At 45.3% G+C, this 19,628-nt stretch overlaps 1 protein-coding gene across 2 annotated transcripts in view; it reads right to left on the bottom strand.

Moving 5' to 3' along the window:
- Positions 1-1,431: 1,431 nt before the first annotated feature.
- Positions 1,432-19,628, bottom strand: part of actn4 (actinin, alpha 4) — a 62,852-nt gene continuing 44,655 nt past the window's right edge. The window contains exons 4-22 of one of the 2 annotated variants that reach the window (XM_080006936.1): positions 18,040-18,126; positions 16,494-16,581; positions 16,070-16,148; positions 15,825-15,906; positions 14,831-14,916; positions 12,498-12,590; positions 11,794-11,919; positions 11,334-11,438; positions 11,060-11,207; positions 10,691-10,841; positions 10,373-10,481; positions 9,930-10,070; positions 9,411-9,593; positions 8,837-8,971; positions 7,943-8,122; positions 7,250-7,396; positions 5,699-5,779; positions 3,676-3,834; positions 1,432-2,022 (exon numbers count right to left, since the gene is read on the bottom strand). In XM_080006936.1, the coding sequence (XP_079863062.1) occupies positions 1,864-2,022; positions 3,676-3,834; positions 5,699-5,779; positions 7,250-7,396; positions 7,943-8,122; positions 8,837-8,971; positions 9,411-9,593; positions 9,930-10,070; positions 10,373-10,481; positions 10,691-10,841; positions 11,060-11,207; positions 11,334-11,438; positions 11,794-11,919; positions 12,498-12,590; positions 14,831-14,916; positions 15,825-15,906; positions 16,070-16,148; positions 16,494-16,581; positions 18,040-18,126 (2,339 nt within the window). In that variant the 3' untranslated portion in view covers positions 1,432-1,863. Of the gene's footprint in view, positions 2,023-3,675; positions 3,835-5,698; positions 5,780-7,249; positions 7,397-7,942; positions 8,123-8,836; positions 8,972-9,410; positions 9,594-9,929; positions 10,071-10,372; positions 10,482-10,690; positions 10,842-11,059; positions 11,208-11,333; positions 11,439-11,793; positions 11,920-12,497; positions 12,591-13,892; positions 13,979-14,830; positions 14,917-15,824; positions 15,907-16,069; positions 16,149-16,493; positions 16,582-18,039; positions 18,127-19,628 lie in introns of both variants that reach the window. The other variant, XM_080006937.1, reaches the window with a different exon arrangement.

Raw genomic sequence — 19,628 nt, 5'->3', positions numbered from 1 at the left:
AAAAAAAAAAAAAAAAAGGAACAAATCAATTGGGTCAATAAATTCCCGCCGCTACTTTTAAGAACTCCGATTTCTGAACACCATATGATTGCATAGATTTGTAGACAGCCATTTTGTTTTTTTAATCCATTTATTTAGCACATAACGGAATGCTTATAGAGACCTGCCTCACACACGCTGCTTCCTCCTGCACCTTTTTTTGGGGGGTGGGGCGGACCAGCGAGGGGAAGGGATGGTGAGACGTAGAAGGAAGGAAAGAGAGAGAGAGAGAGAGAGAGAGACAGACAGACAGGGCTTCAGCCACCGACAGGCACATTTGTTCAGATTTCCACAAATATGCCAACAATCACACGGGGAGTTCGCACGAGCACCGTCACCATGGTGAACCTACGGGGGCCGGGTGAAGCGCCGGAGCCCCCGCCCGGCCGGTGGCGGTGGCCCCTGGCTGGACGCGAGGCCTTCGGTTCCACCGCTGCGCTCTCTAAGCGCATCCCACCGCGACGGCGGCACGCGCCTCCTGCCCCGATCGGCGGCCGCCGCTCCCAGGGGCTGATATTTCAAACGCCAGTGTTGAACGCTGTCGGGTTTACATGCAAGGCTTTTCAGAAACGCTAGCCTAAACTAAACAGTTACCAATATATATTCCATGACAAAGTATTCAAAAGCTCCAAAACGTTACTTCTGGAAAGACAAACCTATCTACTGGTGAAACTGCACTTTCTTCTTTTACTATCATTGGCTTTTCAATTTATGATATAATATATATATTTTAATAAATGCCACTATTTTTGTCCTACTGGAAAGCCTGTGATTGTTGATTCTCCATAATTGGGTTTCATGTGTGTCATTGGTAGCACTGGAAAAATAAGTATGTACAGCGCTGAGATAACCCCGACCCCTTCCTTTACTCAACTTGCCCCCTTCCTGTCCTCTTGACCCTTCAGCCCTCCCCAAAAACCAACAGTAAAAAAAGAACAAATATGATCCAACAAACACAGGGGGGGGGGAAGGAAAAGGGTTAATTTCGGCCATAGTTCACCTTATCCAGCGATGTGGGAATTATAAGTAAATACGTCAGGTTTTTGTTTTTTTTTTGTTTATTTTTTATTATTATTATTGTTTTTACTTTCGGGTTGGTCAATCCTCGCACGCCTCGCCGGTCTTACGACCCCCATCATAAATCTCTCTGGGTTCTAATAGACAAACCTCGACACGTCAAATCTAACACCCTCCCCCAGGTCATTCAACCCCAAACCCTCTGCAATACACACCCAAACTCTCCTGGCAAGAAAGACAAATTGAGAGAAAGAAGGAGAGAGGAGAAAAAAAAAAAAAAAAAAGCAGAAGTATTAGATGAAGCTTGTGCCCCTGAACCCCCTAGTTCCCTCCCAACCCACCCACCCCTGTCCCTTCCCACCCCAAAAAGGCAGAGAGGGTGAAGCTAAGGATCCGCACTACAGAGTAACCTTCCCTCTCTTCCTTAGTTGCCCCTGGATATGCCCGTTTGTAGCTTTACACATCGGAACGTTGGATTATTGTCGATCCGCTTTACGAGATCTAACGGAGCTAGAAAACAGTCCGTCCTAGACGACAAGCTGGCAAAGGAGTTTGGAATTTTTTCAAAAAATATTTCTAAACCGGCACACTCAGGGGCACCTGAGAACGCAACACATCATGTAGGGCGGAGTCCCCTCCCACTTCTACAAATAGCCAATTGCTGAAAAGTCTTTTTTTTTTTTTTTCCTTTTTTTTTTTGCCACCCTCCCAACTCAAACTCATTGTTGACGAATGGTTTTCCACTTGGAGCCTCTTCTCCATCTCCTTGCGCCTCCTCCTCCGCCCGCTCGGCTCTCCTCCCACTCCTCACAGGTCGCTCTCTCCGTAGAGGGCGGTGGAGAAGGACATGTAGTCCAGCGCTCCGGGGGCGGCGTCGGGCCCCGCGTAGGGGGCCATGCGGGCGATGCAGTACTCCGCCTGGTCGGGGGGGAGCTCCCGCCTCAGCTCCTCCGCCGTGATGAAGTTCTGGTGCGGAACAAGACGAGAGGCTGTTTAGTCCCCGGGGGGGGGGGGCAAAAGGCGGCGCGGCGGGGGAAGGCGCACTTTGAAATGCGACAAGAAAGTAACACGCACGCGCACATCCGTCTACTCCTCTAAGACGTAGAGGAGGTGTCTGTGACGGTAAATCAGAGCTGAAATCAAGGATCGGGGCCTGTGTCGAGAACACCGAGGAAAATCACCCAATTCATTCACTGAATCTCTTGTGTATCTTTGCTTGACAGCACTTTCACATTGTTCCTCGTTTCTATCGTCAAGAGTTTGAATTCCAAATCCAGTCGCCCAGCGGCCTTAACCACTTACTCGGGCAATGGCGCTGGAACTGGCTGACTCTTCATTTCTTAATTTCAGATGGCTTTTTCCAATTTGTGCAGAACATCCGGCGCACTAGTTTCTAAATGAATTAACAGCTTTGACTCGTGTTTGACCGACGTTCAAGGTAAATTCTGTTAAAAATTTTTTAAAAACACCCGAATTCCTTTTATAAAAACTCAACGATCACATTCTTCACACTTCCCCTTTTTGGAGTAAGAAACATTTCACATTCCCACGAGGTTAATGTATAATCCATGATTTCATCAAATTCCAAATTTAAATATAGATTTTTTTTATTAAGTCATAAATTTAACAGTAGTTCCACTCTGTTCCTCTCTGGTTGACCCTCCGTCAGTCTCCTGCGCCCTCCATGGAATATCTCGGAATATCTCCGTCACCACCTTCGGGGGCAAGCCCCACATTTTGGGAGCCAGTGCAACATTCTATTCAGGCGATACACGACCCGCCACTCTTTTATGACTAGTTGTGGCTCTTCAAAGTGTTGTTTAAAATTACATTACAAAACTCTAAAAGAGTACGTCAATAGACTTGGTCTGAGACATTGTCTGCAGTATTCAGAACTGAATTTCCCATGAAACACATCATCCTATGACGGCTTTGAGAGAGAGAGAGCGCGTCGATAGAGATGTGTTTCCTGATCAATGATCAATGATCTGTTAACTGAGTGATCAGTGGCTGATCACCTGGTTTCCACTGCCAATTTTATTATTAATTATTCGTAGTCAATCATATTATTACCCAATTTAAGTAATAACCTTTTACATCAGTCCACGTTTTTTATTTAAGCCGTTTAACTTCATTTAAGCGCGATATTCCGGAGAACACGGCATCTACGGCTGCAGCGCAAAAACCCCGGCAGGCGCAGCAGACGCGCAGTGGAGTCGCCTACGTCTCCCGTAATCCACGCGAATGCACCGCAATCTATTCTCACGCTCTGTTTGCGGTGTGCGGGAAAATCCGTGTGACAGCGGGAAGACAATCTCATCAAGAAGCTGGTAAGAAAAAAAAAAACAAAAAAAAAATGGTAATAATTATAATATGGTAATAGTATTTATAAAAAATTGAAATAATTGCCTACGTCATGATTTTCATTCCTTGATAAGATATTAAGATGCCCAATGGTCTGTCTGGTTGTGGAAAAGGGACGTTTCAGAAACTGGGCTCTTGCAAAAATATTTTTGTAAATGCGGCTCCTGTGGAGGGCAAGGTTGAGTACCGCTGCTCTATCCCAAAAAACAATCCAACACAAAAACACAGAGCTACACCCGCCCGCCTCCTCCTCACCTTGTCTCCGGCCAGGATCTTAAAGGAGGCGATGACCTGGTCGGCGGTGTCTGTGTCCGTGGTCTCCCTGGACATGAAGTCGATGAAGGCCTGGAAGGTGACGGCGCCGCTGTTGTTGGGGTCCACGATGCCCATGATGCGTGCAAACTCAGCATCGCCCTGGCAACGACAAAAAACACAGGTTAACCCGGAAACCCACACCCACACCCACACCCACACACACACACACACACCATAGGCTCCTTGAGCACCAAGTACTCAAAGAACAGGTTTTGTTCTTGGAAGGTTTGTCACTCCCGTACTCGGGCCGGACGGAGCGTTTCCCTCTGTATCGCCTGTGTGAAGGCTGCCTCATGATTGTACACAGGTTACGGAGGATTATTCAGAGAAATCGATTAGGCTGAAATCAATTTCCAAAGCTGAACTAAGTAAGTTGTACACTTTGCCACTTCCCATTTTGAGAGAGATGGGATGAACAAAACAATCTGTCTCATTTCTCTCACGACTGAACGTTTGTTGCGGCTGCACTCAAACGGCCCTTATTTAAAAGTCAATTACACACATAAAATGCGCTAAAAGCAATGCCAGTACCATTACAGAAGGAACACGGGGAACATAAAATACAATGCTATATCAGACTATGGACATGTCATTTAACTGAAGAGGCGAAGGGTTCTATGAATAGCTGTGCTGTGAGACAGGGAGGGGCTGAAAGAGCAGCATGTCTGCAGGAATCACCACGTCATACAACCTTTGACTACAGCACAACATCACAGCTCCTTGATATACTCTAATACTATATTAACACGGTTTGCTCATGGGTAATTCATGCAATGTAGTACCCCACCCCATTCCCCCCAAAACAACCAGCGCTGCGGTAGCCCTGCCATAGAACAGTTTTATCAGCCATCGTCAGCGAGTCAGGGTTAGGTTGGGGGTTGGGGCAGTACCAGGCTGTTTCCTGTAGAAATTAGAAGCGCCCGGTAATCGTCGGCCGCCATCTGTCCGGAGCGCTTCTGTGGCCAGGCGGTGCCGCGGCACAGCAGGGGGGAGGTGACGGGGGACAGAGAGGAAGAGGGGAGGGGGCAAGGCCGGAGGAGGGATAAAAGCATGGATGGATGGATACAAGAAGAGTTGAGGTAAGGAAAGAGTGAAGAAGAGAGATGGCAAACACGAAGGAGGTGTGAGACATGACTAAGAAAGAAGGAGCAGGGGAGAGATGAGAGGAGGTGGTGGTGAGAAGAGACAACAGGTTTGGAGGAGGAGAGCGAATCGGGGGTGGGGCGGGTGGGAAAAGATAAAAGCAAAACCAGTTAGCAGACAGAGTGTCATAGCATAGTGGCGGAGCTACAGGGAAGCCAGGAAGCCCAGGGGCCGGGTTCGAGAGGAGCCCAGCTCAGCGCCAGGGAACACCACCATGGAGACAGAGCCCCGTAGTGGACGAACAGGAGAACTGCACCGCTGGTGAACTGTCCCTGCTCTGCCATCGCGCCGGGAAAACGGTTTCAGTTCAGGAGGTAGATTTGGCCTCAGTGGAGGAACTACAAGAGGCTGAACTACCCAGCTTTCCAGTTCATTCTAAATGTACTTATAAGGAAAGTGGTTAAGTGGGGAAAGTGAGAGTTGGGGTAGGAACATTTAGACACCCACCGGTTTCGCACCATTTTTAATTGACTTTTCAAATTTATTTAAATTTCCTTAAGAATACTTTTTTTTTTTTTTTTGCAGTTAAATAACCACACACACACACGACAATTGTGTTATTACTGCATTATGTCATTTTAAATAGTTTTAACCTTTCTTATAATTGAATGAATTCATTATTAATGTCTGAAAATGCAAAACAAAGATAAACCCTAAAAGCAACAAGGTCTTTGAAGATTTTAATTTCGGAAAATCGGCGAGCTCCATTTCTTGAAATTCCTCCCACTGTGAACGCGCGCCCTGGAGCGGCCTTCCTGTTCGGAGACGGGTAAGAAACGCATTCTCTCTCTCTGTCTCTTGCTCCTCTGCTTGGTCATACCTGCTTGTTGTTCTCCACATCGTAGCCCAGACTGATCAGACAGGCCTTGAACTCCTCCGCCATCAGCGCACCGCTGTGGTCCTGAGATCAGCCAATCACAGGCCACGTCATGAAGATGGGATCGATCACAACACGGGGACGGAGGTGGAGGGTGATGGAGCGGCCCGTGGCATGCATGGAGAATACGGAGGGGATGGGATGGATGGACAGACAGACAGATAGACAGAACAAGACACATTCACAGATGTTTAGACCGTGCCAAAACTACAGGTGAGACACTAATGATCTCATGGGAAGCAAACACCAACACCAGAGAGGCTGACGAACTAAACAAATGGATGCTTCCAAACAAACAAACAAACAACAAAAAAAAAATCAAAAAAACAGTGATGGACCAGTAAGAGCGGGGATGTATTTTTTAAAACAACAGTACGGTGCAAGAATGACTCTCAAACACACCAGACAGTGGCATGCAGCACCAGTGGGGTGACACAGTGGGTGCGTAGGTGGTTGTCTGTAATGGAGGATAGGTGGGCAGGACTTCCTGTTCTTTGTGGGATGCTAGGTTGCACAGAGCTTCAGGTCCAACCCAAGTCTATCTTGACAAAAGCCCTGCTCCGACTGAACGCTATCCACGGGTTGGTTTTCGTTGTTGACCTTTGGGCTCCGTCTCATGATCTATAGACGTTGGCAGAGTGGTGTTACACCAAACACCTTCCCCCACTCCCAGTGCTCCGACCCGACATAAAAAAAATTAAAAAAAGTTAACCCACTCTGTGAGTGTCTCAGCTTTGGTCACCAAAACACTGATACAAGCCTGATATAGAAATACTGCATGTCCCTACGCAGGCCTCTTACTCACACGCTTGGCTCCTCTCTCCCCCCCTCCTGAGGTCTGAACAGATCATACATTCCACACATTGATATCAGTCCAAGTTACAAACAATGCACGCAAATATTACATCTGTGAAGCAGGTTCAGTCACATTTGTTTGGAAAAGACAGATGGAACATGTATCTTGATTGAAAATATTTTGCAGAAATCTTGTACTTTGTTCAAGGTTATGTGTATGTATTAATTAAGTTGTATGCATGCATTTATTGGCATACTACCAAAGACGCTGAGCAGCACATTAAAAATATTAATGCCATGTAGAGTACAGTAGAGTAGAGAGCCTTGTAGAATTTTGGGATTTTAAAAAGTATGAATTCTGAGAAAACGGTACATTCTGATTTTAATGTCAGAATTCCACGCCATAATTGTTTTCATGTGGCCTGCATGTATATATTAATGTTTAAATGATGTATTCATAAACGTGTATACAGCTATATATTTGGCTAAATCTTGTTTTCAAAGTTCTGCAGGTAGGAAGAACTTTTAAATTATGCAAATAAATTCCGACATTCTGAAAAATTAAAATAAAATAAAATAAAAAATAGCCTTGAATTCAGAAACAGCTCTCTGCCACGGTACCCATGTGTTGGGGGTATAGAACCCCCACCTAGGCTTGCCTAGTAATTTGACCTTTGATCCAAGCGCTGTGCCCCTGACCTTGTCAAAGTGGTTGAAGGAGGCGCGGTACTCGTGCAGCTGCTCCTGGCTGATGCCCTTGGCGTCGCGCGTCAGGATCTGGTTCTCGATCTCGTTGATGGTCCTGGCGATGGTGGTGAGCAGCTGCTCCCAGCCCACACGGAGGTGCTGAGCGGGCAGGAGGGAGAAGAGAGGAAGGGAGGAAAGGCAGAAAAGGGAAGCGCAGAAGAAAGGAGTGAAATGGGAGGAAAGTAAAAGATAGAAAAGTTAGACAGCAACTCACTCACCAAGAGAAAGGAGGCCTTGTGTAGTAGTGAAGCTTTTGGCCGTACATAAAGGGTTAACTTCCATTATGAAACGGACAGCTTGAACTCTAATTGGCTGATATCACACACATCTAATTGTTCGACGCAAAGCTTCAACGGCTGTGTTGACTGGTCATAAGCAGGCCTACTTTTAAGGAACTGTATTTCTTGATGGCAAAATGTACATGAATAAGTCCCGTTATTTATTGAACATCGGTGTCTCCGTTCTATTGTTGTGACACACTAACAACCCCCTATCAGCCTTAGTGTAATCACTGCAACTCAATCACTTTATATCGATTCACATCTATGCAATCCTACTGAAACAGAGTTCACAAAGAAGCATACGGCACAGCGAAACAACAACGTGAAGCTAAAAAGTCGTGCACAGCCAGGCGCCCGAGCGCACCTCCATGGTGTAGGCGGTGTATCTGTTGTCGAAGATGAGCGCCTCCTGGATGAGCTGGTGGTCTCCCTCCAGCTGGTCGATGTTGGGCTTGTACTCGATGATGCTCTGCTCGTACTCCCTCAGGTTGGTCAGCTGGTCCTCCAGCGTGCCGTTCATCTCAATCGATATCCTGCCGATCTCCTGAGGACACGGCGTTACGGTGTTATAGATATTTTATGTTTAAATTATTTTTGGTCATTTTTTATTAGCATTGTTTTTGTTGTTATGCATCATCCTGTACTGTGGTCTTGGGGTTGGCAGGGTAAGAATAAGGAATTGTATCTAATTATTTATTGTTTAAATTGTCATGTGATTAAGCTAAACTCCCCTTTCAAAGACCTTGTGCGACTTTAACTCTGTAAAATGCTGCGATGTACTTGTACTTTCTGCAGTTTGGCTCAGCCCTGGACAAAGACGACTCAAAGTCAGATTTATGAGTTCAGCCTGCTGGAGACATCCAGTCTCTAAATGAAGCCTCCCTTCACAGGTTACGCTCACATATTCATGACTCGGGTGGCGGGCATGACGGTTCACTGAGTAATGTTCAGCTCCCAGTCTAAAATATGCTCATCACGAATACTCAAACACTAGATGAGGTGCTTAAAATATTGATGAGTCGGGAAAATAAGAGCCTGGATCTCTCTCTCACACACACACACACACACACACACACACACACACACACACACACACACACACACACACACACACACACACACACACACACACACACACACACACACACACACACACACACAGACAGATCGGTGGATCTGATTGCTGTGTCATTTTAGCGTGTCAGGTAAGAAGAGAGTGTCTCTGCAGTGAATCGATTAGAGCTCAGCACTGCATCACCTCCATCTTGGTCTGGATCCAGGGTCCCACGATGTTGGCCTGAGTGGCAAACTTGCGTCTCAGATGGTCGTTGGACTGCTGTTTTGACAGTTCCTCCAGAAGGGCCTGGTCACGCTGGGGCACCAGCTGCTGAACCTACACAGACACAAAAGAAATCAGCACAATCATCAAATGTCGCACCAAGATTAACCAGCCATATATTATGGTTATGGTTGCAATACCAGAACATGACCACCAAGTGGCTAGTGGATGGCTACAGGATGGGTTAATGGACATTTGACAGAACCTTAGTGGAGCAAACATTGGAATGTTTTGCAAATTAATTGAGATCATACCGCTTCTGCCAGTTGTCTTGACATTGTCAACAAGTCGAATTACCTCGCATGAATAAAAGTATTTTCAAGAACAAACTGAATTGACTCAAGCGGAATTGTTTGACTTGAATATGCACATTTCACGGAAGCTTCATAATAAAATTAAGAACCAGACAGCGAAACAGATTTGTGATGAGATGGAAAATGACTTGCACATTCAGGAAAAAGAAAAACTACTGAGGTATTTGACTCCACCCCACCTTGTCCCATTTGCTGTCGATGCTGTCGGGTGTGATGGTGGTGTAAGGGTTGCCCCCGGACAGCTTGATGCCATTGTACTTGGCGATCTTCTGCACCTCGGCCTGGATGGCCTGGATGGCCTCGCGCTCCTTGTTGGCGTCGGGCAGTGTGGACTTGAACTGCTCATGGGCTGTGATCAGGCCCTGGAGGAGACCGAGCGGGAGGGTTACATGTGGGGCGGGTGGGGGCTAACGCAGGGGTTCTCAACGCGGGTCCTTCAAGGGGGTTCAGGGGCTCCCAAGCAAAATGGGTAATAGCTCAACTTCAAACTTAGCACTGTTAGAGAATGCATAACAATGAAGAAAAAACTTTGTTTTGAACTGTTCATCGCCCACTCCCCAACTAGAGTACAGTGTATTACAGTGCTGAACAAATGAAAGACTAAAAAAAAAAAAAAAAAAAAAAGAACATATGGAATAGAAATAAAAAAAACAGGTCAAAATAACTTTTTTTTAAACAGTTTCTAAGAGCTTGCTTACTTGGATCTCCTCAATGTTGTGAACGATGAACATGTCCTGCAGGTCCTCCATGGCTCCCTCCATCCAGTTGTTGAAGGGTGCCGCCCTCTTAGCGTACTCCAGGTATAGCTCATCTATCGACTCCAGCTGCTTCTCTGTCCTCTGTTGGCAGGAGAGATAAGGGAGAGATGCATTAACTTGCCAAGATGGTGGATTCAAAAGCCCTTGTAGAGAAGTTGAGACATGGGGATGGAATTGGTGTCGGGGAGCGGCTCGTGCGCATCGTTTTCCAGGAACCGAGCAGGAGGAAAGACGTATCCTTTTAAAATACATTTTTTATGTGAAATCCTCAGTTAAATGACCGCCCCCCCCCCCAAAACTGCCAATATCACAGCAAATCATCATATCTGTGTTTGTTTCTATGTAAGGGTTTGAGGGGAGGTTGGTGGCGAAGCGCCCCGTACCTCCAGGGACTCTCGGCGGCTCTGGGTGAGCAAGCCCAGCACGTCCCACTGCTCGCAGATCTTCTGGCAGCGAGCGTTGACGCTTGGAGAGTCGTAGTAGTCCAGCTCGCTGTGGCACGCACACACACGCACACCAGATCAATATACTTGTGCACCTGTACGCTGTTATTTTCACAGTTCATTATTTTACAAATTATCAATCAAAAGGAATTTCCCCGAGGCGGCACTATAACCTTCCTATCTCTGTCCAATGACAATTCAATAACGACAAAAGATGACAGGCGCTGATAACACTTTATCTCTGTGTCGCCATCTTACTTGAGCTCCTGAGCGATGGCGGCGATCTGCTCCACCCGGTCCTGGTGGGCGGCCAGGTCGCTCTCGAAGGCCTCGTGTTTCCGCAGGAACGCCTTGACCTCGGACAGGGAGGCCGTCTCATAGTCCTTCTGGGTGAGCATGGCCTCCTTACCTACACAGACACACACACACACACACACACACATACATACAAACACACAGGATTAGGAAAGAAAGCATTTTGAATAAAATCTCCAGAATTTTATCATTGAACCTGATTACAATGTGTTTTACCCAGACCCCTAGTGTGTATGTCTGCACATATGTCTGCGTGTTCCCAGTGTGTGTGTGTGTGTGTGTGTGTGTGTGTGTGTTACAGCTTCTCCGTACCATCGGTCCAAGCCTCGTGGATGGCGGCCTTCTGGCGGAACTTCTCGGCGAGGTGGTCCAGTCTCTCCAAGCGTCTGATCTCGTTGAGCAGCCACTCCTCGTAGCCCTTCTCGGCCCCCTCCAGGGTGTGCCACGCCCCGTTGATGTCCTAGGGACGAAGACATTCATACACCGAGTCCAAAGCAGATCATTTTTTTGTTTTTACCAATTTCATCCGCTCTCTGACTCTTGACATGGTACAGTGGTTCTTTCCACGAATCTCCTCTGTACTCACAGAAACCATGCGTCCCTCCGAGGGCATGAAGGCCGGTCTGTTGCTGAGCCGCAGCTTGGTCTGCAGGGTGTTGAAGTTGATCTCCAGCTGACACTTCTCCTGGACCTGAGGTCAGAGGTCATCAGGTCACAGTTTGAGGAAATATAACCAACAACCAAGCTCCGCCATACTTAAAATATCATCCAGATTTAGACAGCGCCACTCTCATACGCCACCTAGTGGGCAAACCTATTTAATTAACATCATAAAAGTAAACAATAACCAACAACAAAGCTCTGCAATACTTAAAATGTCACCTAGATTTAGACAGCTCAGCTTTCATACTTCACATAGAGGGCAAACCTATTCGATTAATATCATAATAGTAAACACTAGAAAAGCTAAGCGAAAACAAATTCAAATTAAGATCTTGCCCAAATGTATTCACAGATTCACCTGTTTAAAAAAAAAATGTTGGTACCTTGGGGGGTTTGTGGACACGGCGGTAGCCTCTAAAGTCCTCCAGCTTCTGCTGCATCTCAGCCATGGTCTTCTCTGGAGCTCTGTTCTCCAGCCAGGGGATTGTCCGGCGGATCCACTCCAGCAGCTGGAGCAGAGAGGAAGGACAGCTCTGTGTTATAAACCCTAAACTGCTGAATAGCCTCGGAAGAATGTTCTAATTTGTGCTCTTTACTAATACATTTTCTATCTTCATCACCAACAGTTTAATGCTTGTCTTTGTTCCATATTGTAAAGTCACAAGACTTATCTCAGACTGTCAAGTTAACATTTGGACCAATTTTCAAGATGTTGACAATTAAGTTCAGATAACTTTTACTGTAAGTTTATACATTACTTGCTTATTTTGCTGTAATTTTAGGGTAAAAAAAAATACCATTGAATTAATGGATGACTATAAAGTAATTGTGAGTTACACCCCTAGTGCATGAAGGATTTAAAAAAAAAATGTATACCTCCATAATTTTAAACTCAAAAACTGAACAAAATTATTTGTTCAAAATGAACAGAAGGAAACAACATGTGCCAGCTATTGTAGAGTCAGAAATTTATAACCATAAGTTTATAACTTATAACTGACTTGTCCTTAAAACCACAAAAATGGACGGCAAACTGTTGATATGGCAGTTAAAATGTAGTGTGTGTATATCAGTGTGTTTTACTCACATCGCTGGCAAGCTTCTCGTAGTCCTCCATCAGATGCTCGTTCTCCTGGTTGACAGCGAGCACCTTGCAGATACGATTGGCGGCTGTCTCGGCCTATCACGGAGCAGAGCCGTCAGTAAGACTCACAGTGATTGCTTGAAAGGCTCCACCGTAAACTCCATTCACTCTGACCCAGCGTGAGTGTGAAATTTTACTCTTTAATAATTGGGACTGGATAGATAACCTTTTTATGTGACAAGCCAATGCAAGCAGTCAGCTCCAAACGCTACGTGGCCGTTTTAGCGGGTGTTTGCCGTTGGTCTCGGTTAGTGTTCGATGCTACACAATCTATCATCACTTCCAATACTTTGTCTCAAAATTTTTTTTTGGTCTAAACAGGCACACACAGGCAGTGACGTTCAACACATCTAATGAGACACAGCAGGCTCTTTGCTTCCGAGAAACTGAAACATGCGGTTCCTGGCTGCCGGGTTAGTTCAATGTGCCGTTTTTCACTCTGTGATTTAAAAACTCCATGCGCGTCTGTTCATACGTCTAGTTACAGGTTCTGCTGTTGCGGTCCGAATCGCCCGAGCTGTCTAGGGTAAAACGCTATTGTACCACTGGAATAGAGAAACAGCAGAGGCATCTTATAAACTTTACATTCAATACTTATTGTACAATAAGCCACCACAGTTTTTCAAACATATACACAAGCACTACGCTGATGTACTGTGAATACACCCCCGCCCCAGCCGTCATAATCGTGTTTCAAACGACCAATTAAAAGATTATAAAAACAATATAATATGTTCAATAAACATTTTTGGATCAAAAGTGTTAGTGGATGAAAGGGAACTGGACTGACATCAAGCAATCTTCCCTCGGTCATAAGTAACAAAAAAATGATTTTACAAAACGATTTAATGATGTCCTGCGTTCCCAAACCAAGTCAGCAGTGTGATCTTAAATCTAAAGATCATAATCATAAAAATAGTGACTATCTTTTAAGGAAGTTCAGTGGGTGTCAATGCACTATGACAATGGCGATAAACCGATAAAAATTAATGCAAAATGTTAAATGTTAATGTTAAAATCGATGCAAAGGCAAATCTAAGAGGCTTGATGCTGTGTCACGGTCATAAAACACCACGGACAGGGTTTGACATTTGGAAAATGAGAAAACACGGATCACGACTGCCAACTTGTTTATGGGAACACCAGGAAAGGTGAGTATATGAGCCACCAGTGAAGAGGAAAACTGGTGCTGTCTTATCTGCATTAAAAAAAAAATTTTAAAACAAAGGCATTGGAAAAAGGAGCCATGGAAAGTGCCTCTGTTTCAGGAGTGTTTTTGTGAGGCGTCCGGCGTGAGGACCAGCGCAGAGGGGCGGGACAGAGCGGAGCAGAGCTCACCTTCTGAGCGCCAGAGAAGGCGTGATAGAAGCAGGACACGTAGGTCATGATGGCCTTCTCGTCCGGCCGCAGGGTGCCCACGATGTCTACGCGCCGCACGGCGACCAGCACGAGAGCGAGCGAGGTGGAGGGAAAGAGAGGGGAAAGAAACGAAGGAGAGTGTGAAGAGGAAGAAAAAAAAAAAAAAAAAAAGCAACCCAAAGCAAGGAGGGACCCTTGTTCCAAACCAGCAGCGAACCAAGCCCCCCCCCCCCCCAGTGGCGGCCTGGTGGAGGGGGGTTCTCAGGGGGATGTTAAAGGGCTGCGGAGAGGGCTTGTGAAGAAGGAGTGAAGAGTTTCCCCTGGAAGAGCCTGAGGTTGTGTTTTGAGACACACACACAGGCACACAATGGGTGTGCCTTATTCGAAGTGACAAAATAAACATAATTGAATACTGTTGTTTTATACTCTTACTTGTGGCACCTCTGAGCTGGTATTCATGAATAGAGGCCTTTCATAAAGCCGAATGACAGTATGAAAGACCTCTATTCATCATTAGACGTTCAAAGAAAACCTCTAACAATCGTGCAGATTGTAAAAGAAAACGCTAAATATCAGTCACTTCAAGATTTTACTTTTATCGTAGAAACAAAATGTGATTTCCAACCCGTGGACAACCCTTCTAGTGGTCAATTAGGGTACTGCAAGCGGGCCGCTAAAACATAAAAATAAAATAATAATCTTTAAACTATTTCACTGTATCACTGTGATAACGTGTGTGTGTCTCTCAAAATAAGTCTCCAACTTTCATCGAGGCTCCGCACTGCGACAGCAACAGAGTCAGACGGTAAAGCCATGCCGGAGAGAAGGAAGCACATTGTCGGGCAACGTCGTTGTTAGTATTGGAGGTCGAAGGTCACCCGGGGTGGGGGTGGGGGGGGGGGGGGGTCAAAGGATACCTTCTGCGCTCCAGAGAAGGCATGGTAGAAACTGGACACATAAGTCATAATGGCTTTCTCATCTGGACGAGCGGTGTTGACAATGTCTACAAAGCGGGAGGGAAGACGGGAGGGTTATGTACAGACACACAGACGTATACAGGTCGGACGGCGGACACTGGTGATTACTTACGACAGGTACGGCGCGCGCACACACGCGTGCGCACACACGCGTGCACACACACGCGTGCACACACACACACACACACACACACACACACACACACACAGCCAAGCACATGTGCAGAACACAGAAACACAGGTACCGTAAATACAATCAGCGACGATGGTCTACACACAGCTCAAAATGCATCAAGGCGTTTCAACTTGCCGGACGACGCAGGGTAAACAACGAGATACTACAAATAAACAGAACAACACAGGGGTGAAATGAAAGGAAGGGGCTGTGCGGATGAAGAGGGATGTAGTTCATGGACGCGGGATCAACGACTTGGTTCTGCTGCTGGGTTGAGTCGTGGTGGGCTGGAAGAACTGAACGGCGGTTCAAAGGAGTACTCCACAGACACACAGCTGGAAGATTATTCCACTCATTATTAAAATGACTCTGGTCTGAATTACGGAGGTAATAAACCCTTGAATACTCCAAGGTGATAAATCTACGTTGGACTGTTTAATGTGGGGTTTTAAACAGGACTGGATTTACCAGCAGACATCAGATTTAATCTCAATGTCGTGGGAAAAAAGCCAATTCGATAAATAAGATAAATAGTTGTTACTTATCACCCCCCCCGATATACTGTACATATATTTTACATAGGTGCTTATAGTTATAATACATACAGATATGTGTTATTGAAAATATCACAGAGCTACTTAAACAAATGATCATATTCATCAAACGTAGTTTTAACCACCTTGTTCCTTGACAAGTCCTCGACAACTTGAAAAACACAAGTGTGCAAACAAAAGACAGGGATGTGTCAATTAAAAATACCTTCGGCGTCCAACATCTTAGGAATGTCCAGGTACTTCTCAGCCACCTCAAAGGCGTTGTTCAGATTGGTCACCGGGTCGTCCTAACCATCCAATCACAGAGCGGGAATACATTCAACAGGCATTTGGACGTCTCACTGACAGAGGGTCAGTTAGCTGTATTGGAAAAAGCTGTGTGTGTGTGTGTGTGTGTGTGTGTGTGTGTGTGTGTGTGTGTGTGTGTGTTGTGTGTGTGTGTGTTCTCACCTTTCTGAGCTTATCGTAGTCAATGAGCTCAGGTCTGTGTCTGTGGATCAGAGCATTGAAGGCAAGACCATCCTTCCAGCTGTTGGGAGGGGTGGGGGTGGTGGTGGGGGGGGAGAAGCATGTTTTTGAGAGATTTTCATCCATGTAAACATCCTGATAGGAGTAGAGCAGGAGCACAAACTGATGCGTTTCAGTCCGTGACCTTCATTCCTGCCTTCAGTGATCAGTGTGTCCCCCTTGCCACCAGGGGGCAGCATTCCAACAGTGAATCATTCCTTGACAACTTGACCGTTTCCATATAATGAACCATCTTTACTTCCTACAAGACATTTCTGCTTCTGCCTGTGTGTGTGTGTGTGTGTGTGCACTGTTGTTTTTTTTCATTTATAATAAGAAATTTAATGTTTGGGAGCGTATGTTTAACCTGATATGGAAGTTCTGGACGTTGACATTCTTGTATGGAGCCGTCTTTCTCTGGCACCACAGCAGAAGACCCTCCTTCGCAGAGGTCTCTGAGACAAGAAGAGACACCGAGTTAGTCAAACGTGAACATAAAAGGTTTTTAAATGTATTCAGCCTTCTAAACTTGTTTTAAGCAATGCTTTCCTGTGGTGTAAGACCATATCCATCCCATCATCCGCGACTAGTGCTTCCTATAGGGGCTGCATGATCTTGACATTGTTGATATCATTTTTTTTTGGACGCATACCTCAATATTGATACTTTCACCATATTTTGGTTGACATATTGGTGCCTTTGTTAGATATTTATGTATGAGAAATATTTCATAAAATATTAAAGCAACGTAGCCCCAATTCATATCCATCCAAACCCTTTAACCAGAGCAACAAGACAAACGGACGCCAACTGTGGCCTAAGCACCAATCTATCAAACAAAATAAATAAATCCACAGTGTATGGGTGTGTATTAACCAGGGCTTTCAAAACTAAAACCATGTTTCGGAGGTATTTAATTTTAAAATAGGCTAACGCAATATTTTATTTATTTTGAATGGCATTGATAAGGCCAAGCGCACGCGTCCTGTGGCTTCTTAGAAACCCACAGGGAGGGCAGAGGTAATCTTGCGTGGCCAAAGAACTCTATGCACATTACACGCCAGATTAGTAAAGTGCCAGTGATCAATAGAGAATAAATGTGAACTAAACAGATGCCTTTGGTTTAAAGGGCTCAGCGAACAAGAGATATTGCAATGTGTAATCTGTGTGCAGTCCAAAATATAAAAGTAGATTGTGTTTAAATATCATACGAGAGAAACCATGGATGAACAATGGATTGTTTCGCTGGTTTAGCAATCCAAAACCTTGGATTTTCAAAATACAGGATCCCTTGCAGTGGTGAATACAAACATATGAGAGAATTTATTAATCTTTGTTTAATCAGATGGTAGTGGAAACAACTCAACATCACACAGCACCCGAGAGTGATTTCTTAGTGGAGCTCATGTAGGCCAAGATCAAGATCATGTAGGCCAAACATGCTACGCCTTGGCCCGCTCCCATTGGCCCACTCCCACCGGTACCACTTTCCAACTGGAACTCCTTACTTCCACTCTACTTCCCCTGAGGAATTTGACAGGGTTCACAGCTGGGTGGGAGGGGTTGAGTGAGTCGGGGGTGGGGTGCGCGTGAATAAAATGAAGATACTATGGACGGTTACGTTACGTCTACAGTAAAGGACAGTCGCATCCTCACTGTCGGTCGAGCTACAGTAACCAGTTACTGATAGGGCCGACAATCTTACTCCAATCAAGCTGGGGTTTGGACCAGTAAGAAGCGTAAAACTTGTCATTTTATGCTTTCCTTCCCCGTTCCTGCCGCCGTGGTTGAGCAAGGCACCAAACCCGGACTCGTCTCTTAGCCGTGAAGGCGTGCATCTATGCACCTTCCCCTCGTAATGTGATGGGGGTTCTGATGCTGCAGGCCGGCTTGTCCGGCAAAGTGCCCTGTACCTTCTACGGAGATGTCCTGGATGGCAAAGCGGAGGATGATTGTCCAGATCATTCCAAGAGTCATCTTGGCGTTTCCGTCCACGATTTCTGCGTGACAGAAGGAGACAAGTTACAACTACTTTTCAAAATTGCCGTGGTGAATCCACAGGGTAACATCGGCTTCAGCAGGCCACCAGTAGGAAGCGACACAGCTTCCTGTTTCCAGTGCAAAAATGTCAATAAAACCCCGGAAAAACTGATATTATGCAGGCTCTGTGACCATGATTTCTCCAGTATACAATAATGTGAACTACCTGTTTTTGAAAGATAGATGTAATATTTTAACTATAGGGCTTAAAACATTTCCCCATCAGACTCAACCGAAGCAGTGAGTTTTAAATTATAGTGTAGTTTACTTTTAAATTAAAGTGTAAATGTTGTGTACGCTCCAATTAAATGTTTATTTTTGGAAAACATTTCCATGCCTACAATTCCTTCCAAAGGTGTCAGTCAGCACTGTTCTGCTTTTCTGTATATGTGGATTCATTTTTTTTGGATTCATAAATGATTTATTCCACCAAATACATAGCTACATTATGTAGGCCGAGTTAAGCTATAAATGATAACGCTTAAGATAAACCTAAGTGTTGTAATCCTGTCCATATGTACACACACACACACTCACATTCATTGCACACATTTGAGAGTGAACTGTAGAATTGAAAAGCAATCTCCGTCCTGTTTGAGCTTCCATTTTGCCTTCAGGACTTCAAGCAGAGATCCTCAAGGCTGCGCACATTCTATCTTTGAGGCATAGTGCTAACAGCATCGGCCATATTTAATCACGCGCTTGTTCCATCCAGTGAACATTTAATCGCACTCTCCTTTCACACACTGCGCTCAGACAGAGTAACTGCACTAAACAGTCTCCTCTGTCCTGGGGATAAATTGTGATTTGAGTCGGGTGAGGGGACAGAGGTTTCTGACCAGCCCCTAAATCACACAGAGGAATGGACTCTCTCTCTCTGTGTGTGTGTGTGTGTGTGTGTGTGTGTGTGTCTGATAACAAACACCACAGAGCGCGCCTTAAAAATGCAGAGCTTGCCGTCATGTGCACATTTTGTACATTCTTTCGTGCCTTTCATTTTGTCTGTGGTAGTAGTGCTATGTAGTGTCACTTAAAGGGGGAAAAAGTTGGTCGTATTTCCTGTTTAAACAATAGTTGTTTAAAGGATGGTTGTTCCCCCCCCACCTCACAACCCAAGCCTGACTATATGTTGGGCCAGTGGTTCATTCTCAAACTTTTTTTAGTAGTGTAGATCTTTTTCAGCCGAGTACCCCCTTCACTGGCACTGGGAGAAAAAGTAATACAATTAAAATAAATGATGTACTTCATGTGCGCCGTTTTTTAAGCATTATATATAACTAATATTTTTTTTACACATTTTCTTAATTTTCAGAGTACCCCCCCGCATACCCCAAAGTACCCCCCATTTGAGAAACTCTGTTAGGTAATGACAGGACTCCAACGGGTCCAATAACAATTATTACATCCGTACCATTAGTACTTGCAAAACAAGGATTGACCAGGGGCCCAGTTGAAAGAAACG

Source organism: Zeus faber (genome assembly GCF_960531495.2).
Source record: "Zeus faber genome assembly, chromosome: 9".
NCBI classification, from domain to species: Eukaryota; Metazoa; Chordata; class Actinopteri; order Zeiformes; family Zeidae; genus Zeus; species Zeus faber.
Note: the sequence above shows the minus strand (reverse complement) of the source record. Positions and strands in the feature narration are given on the sequence as shown.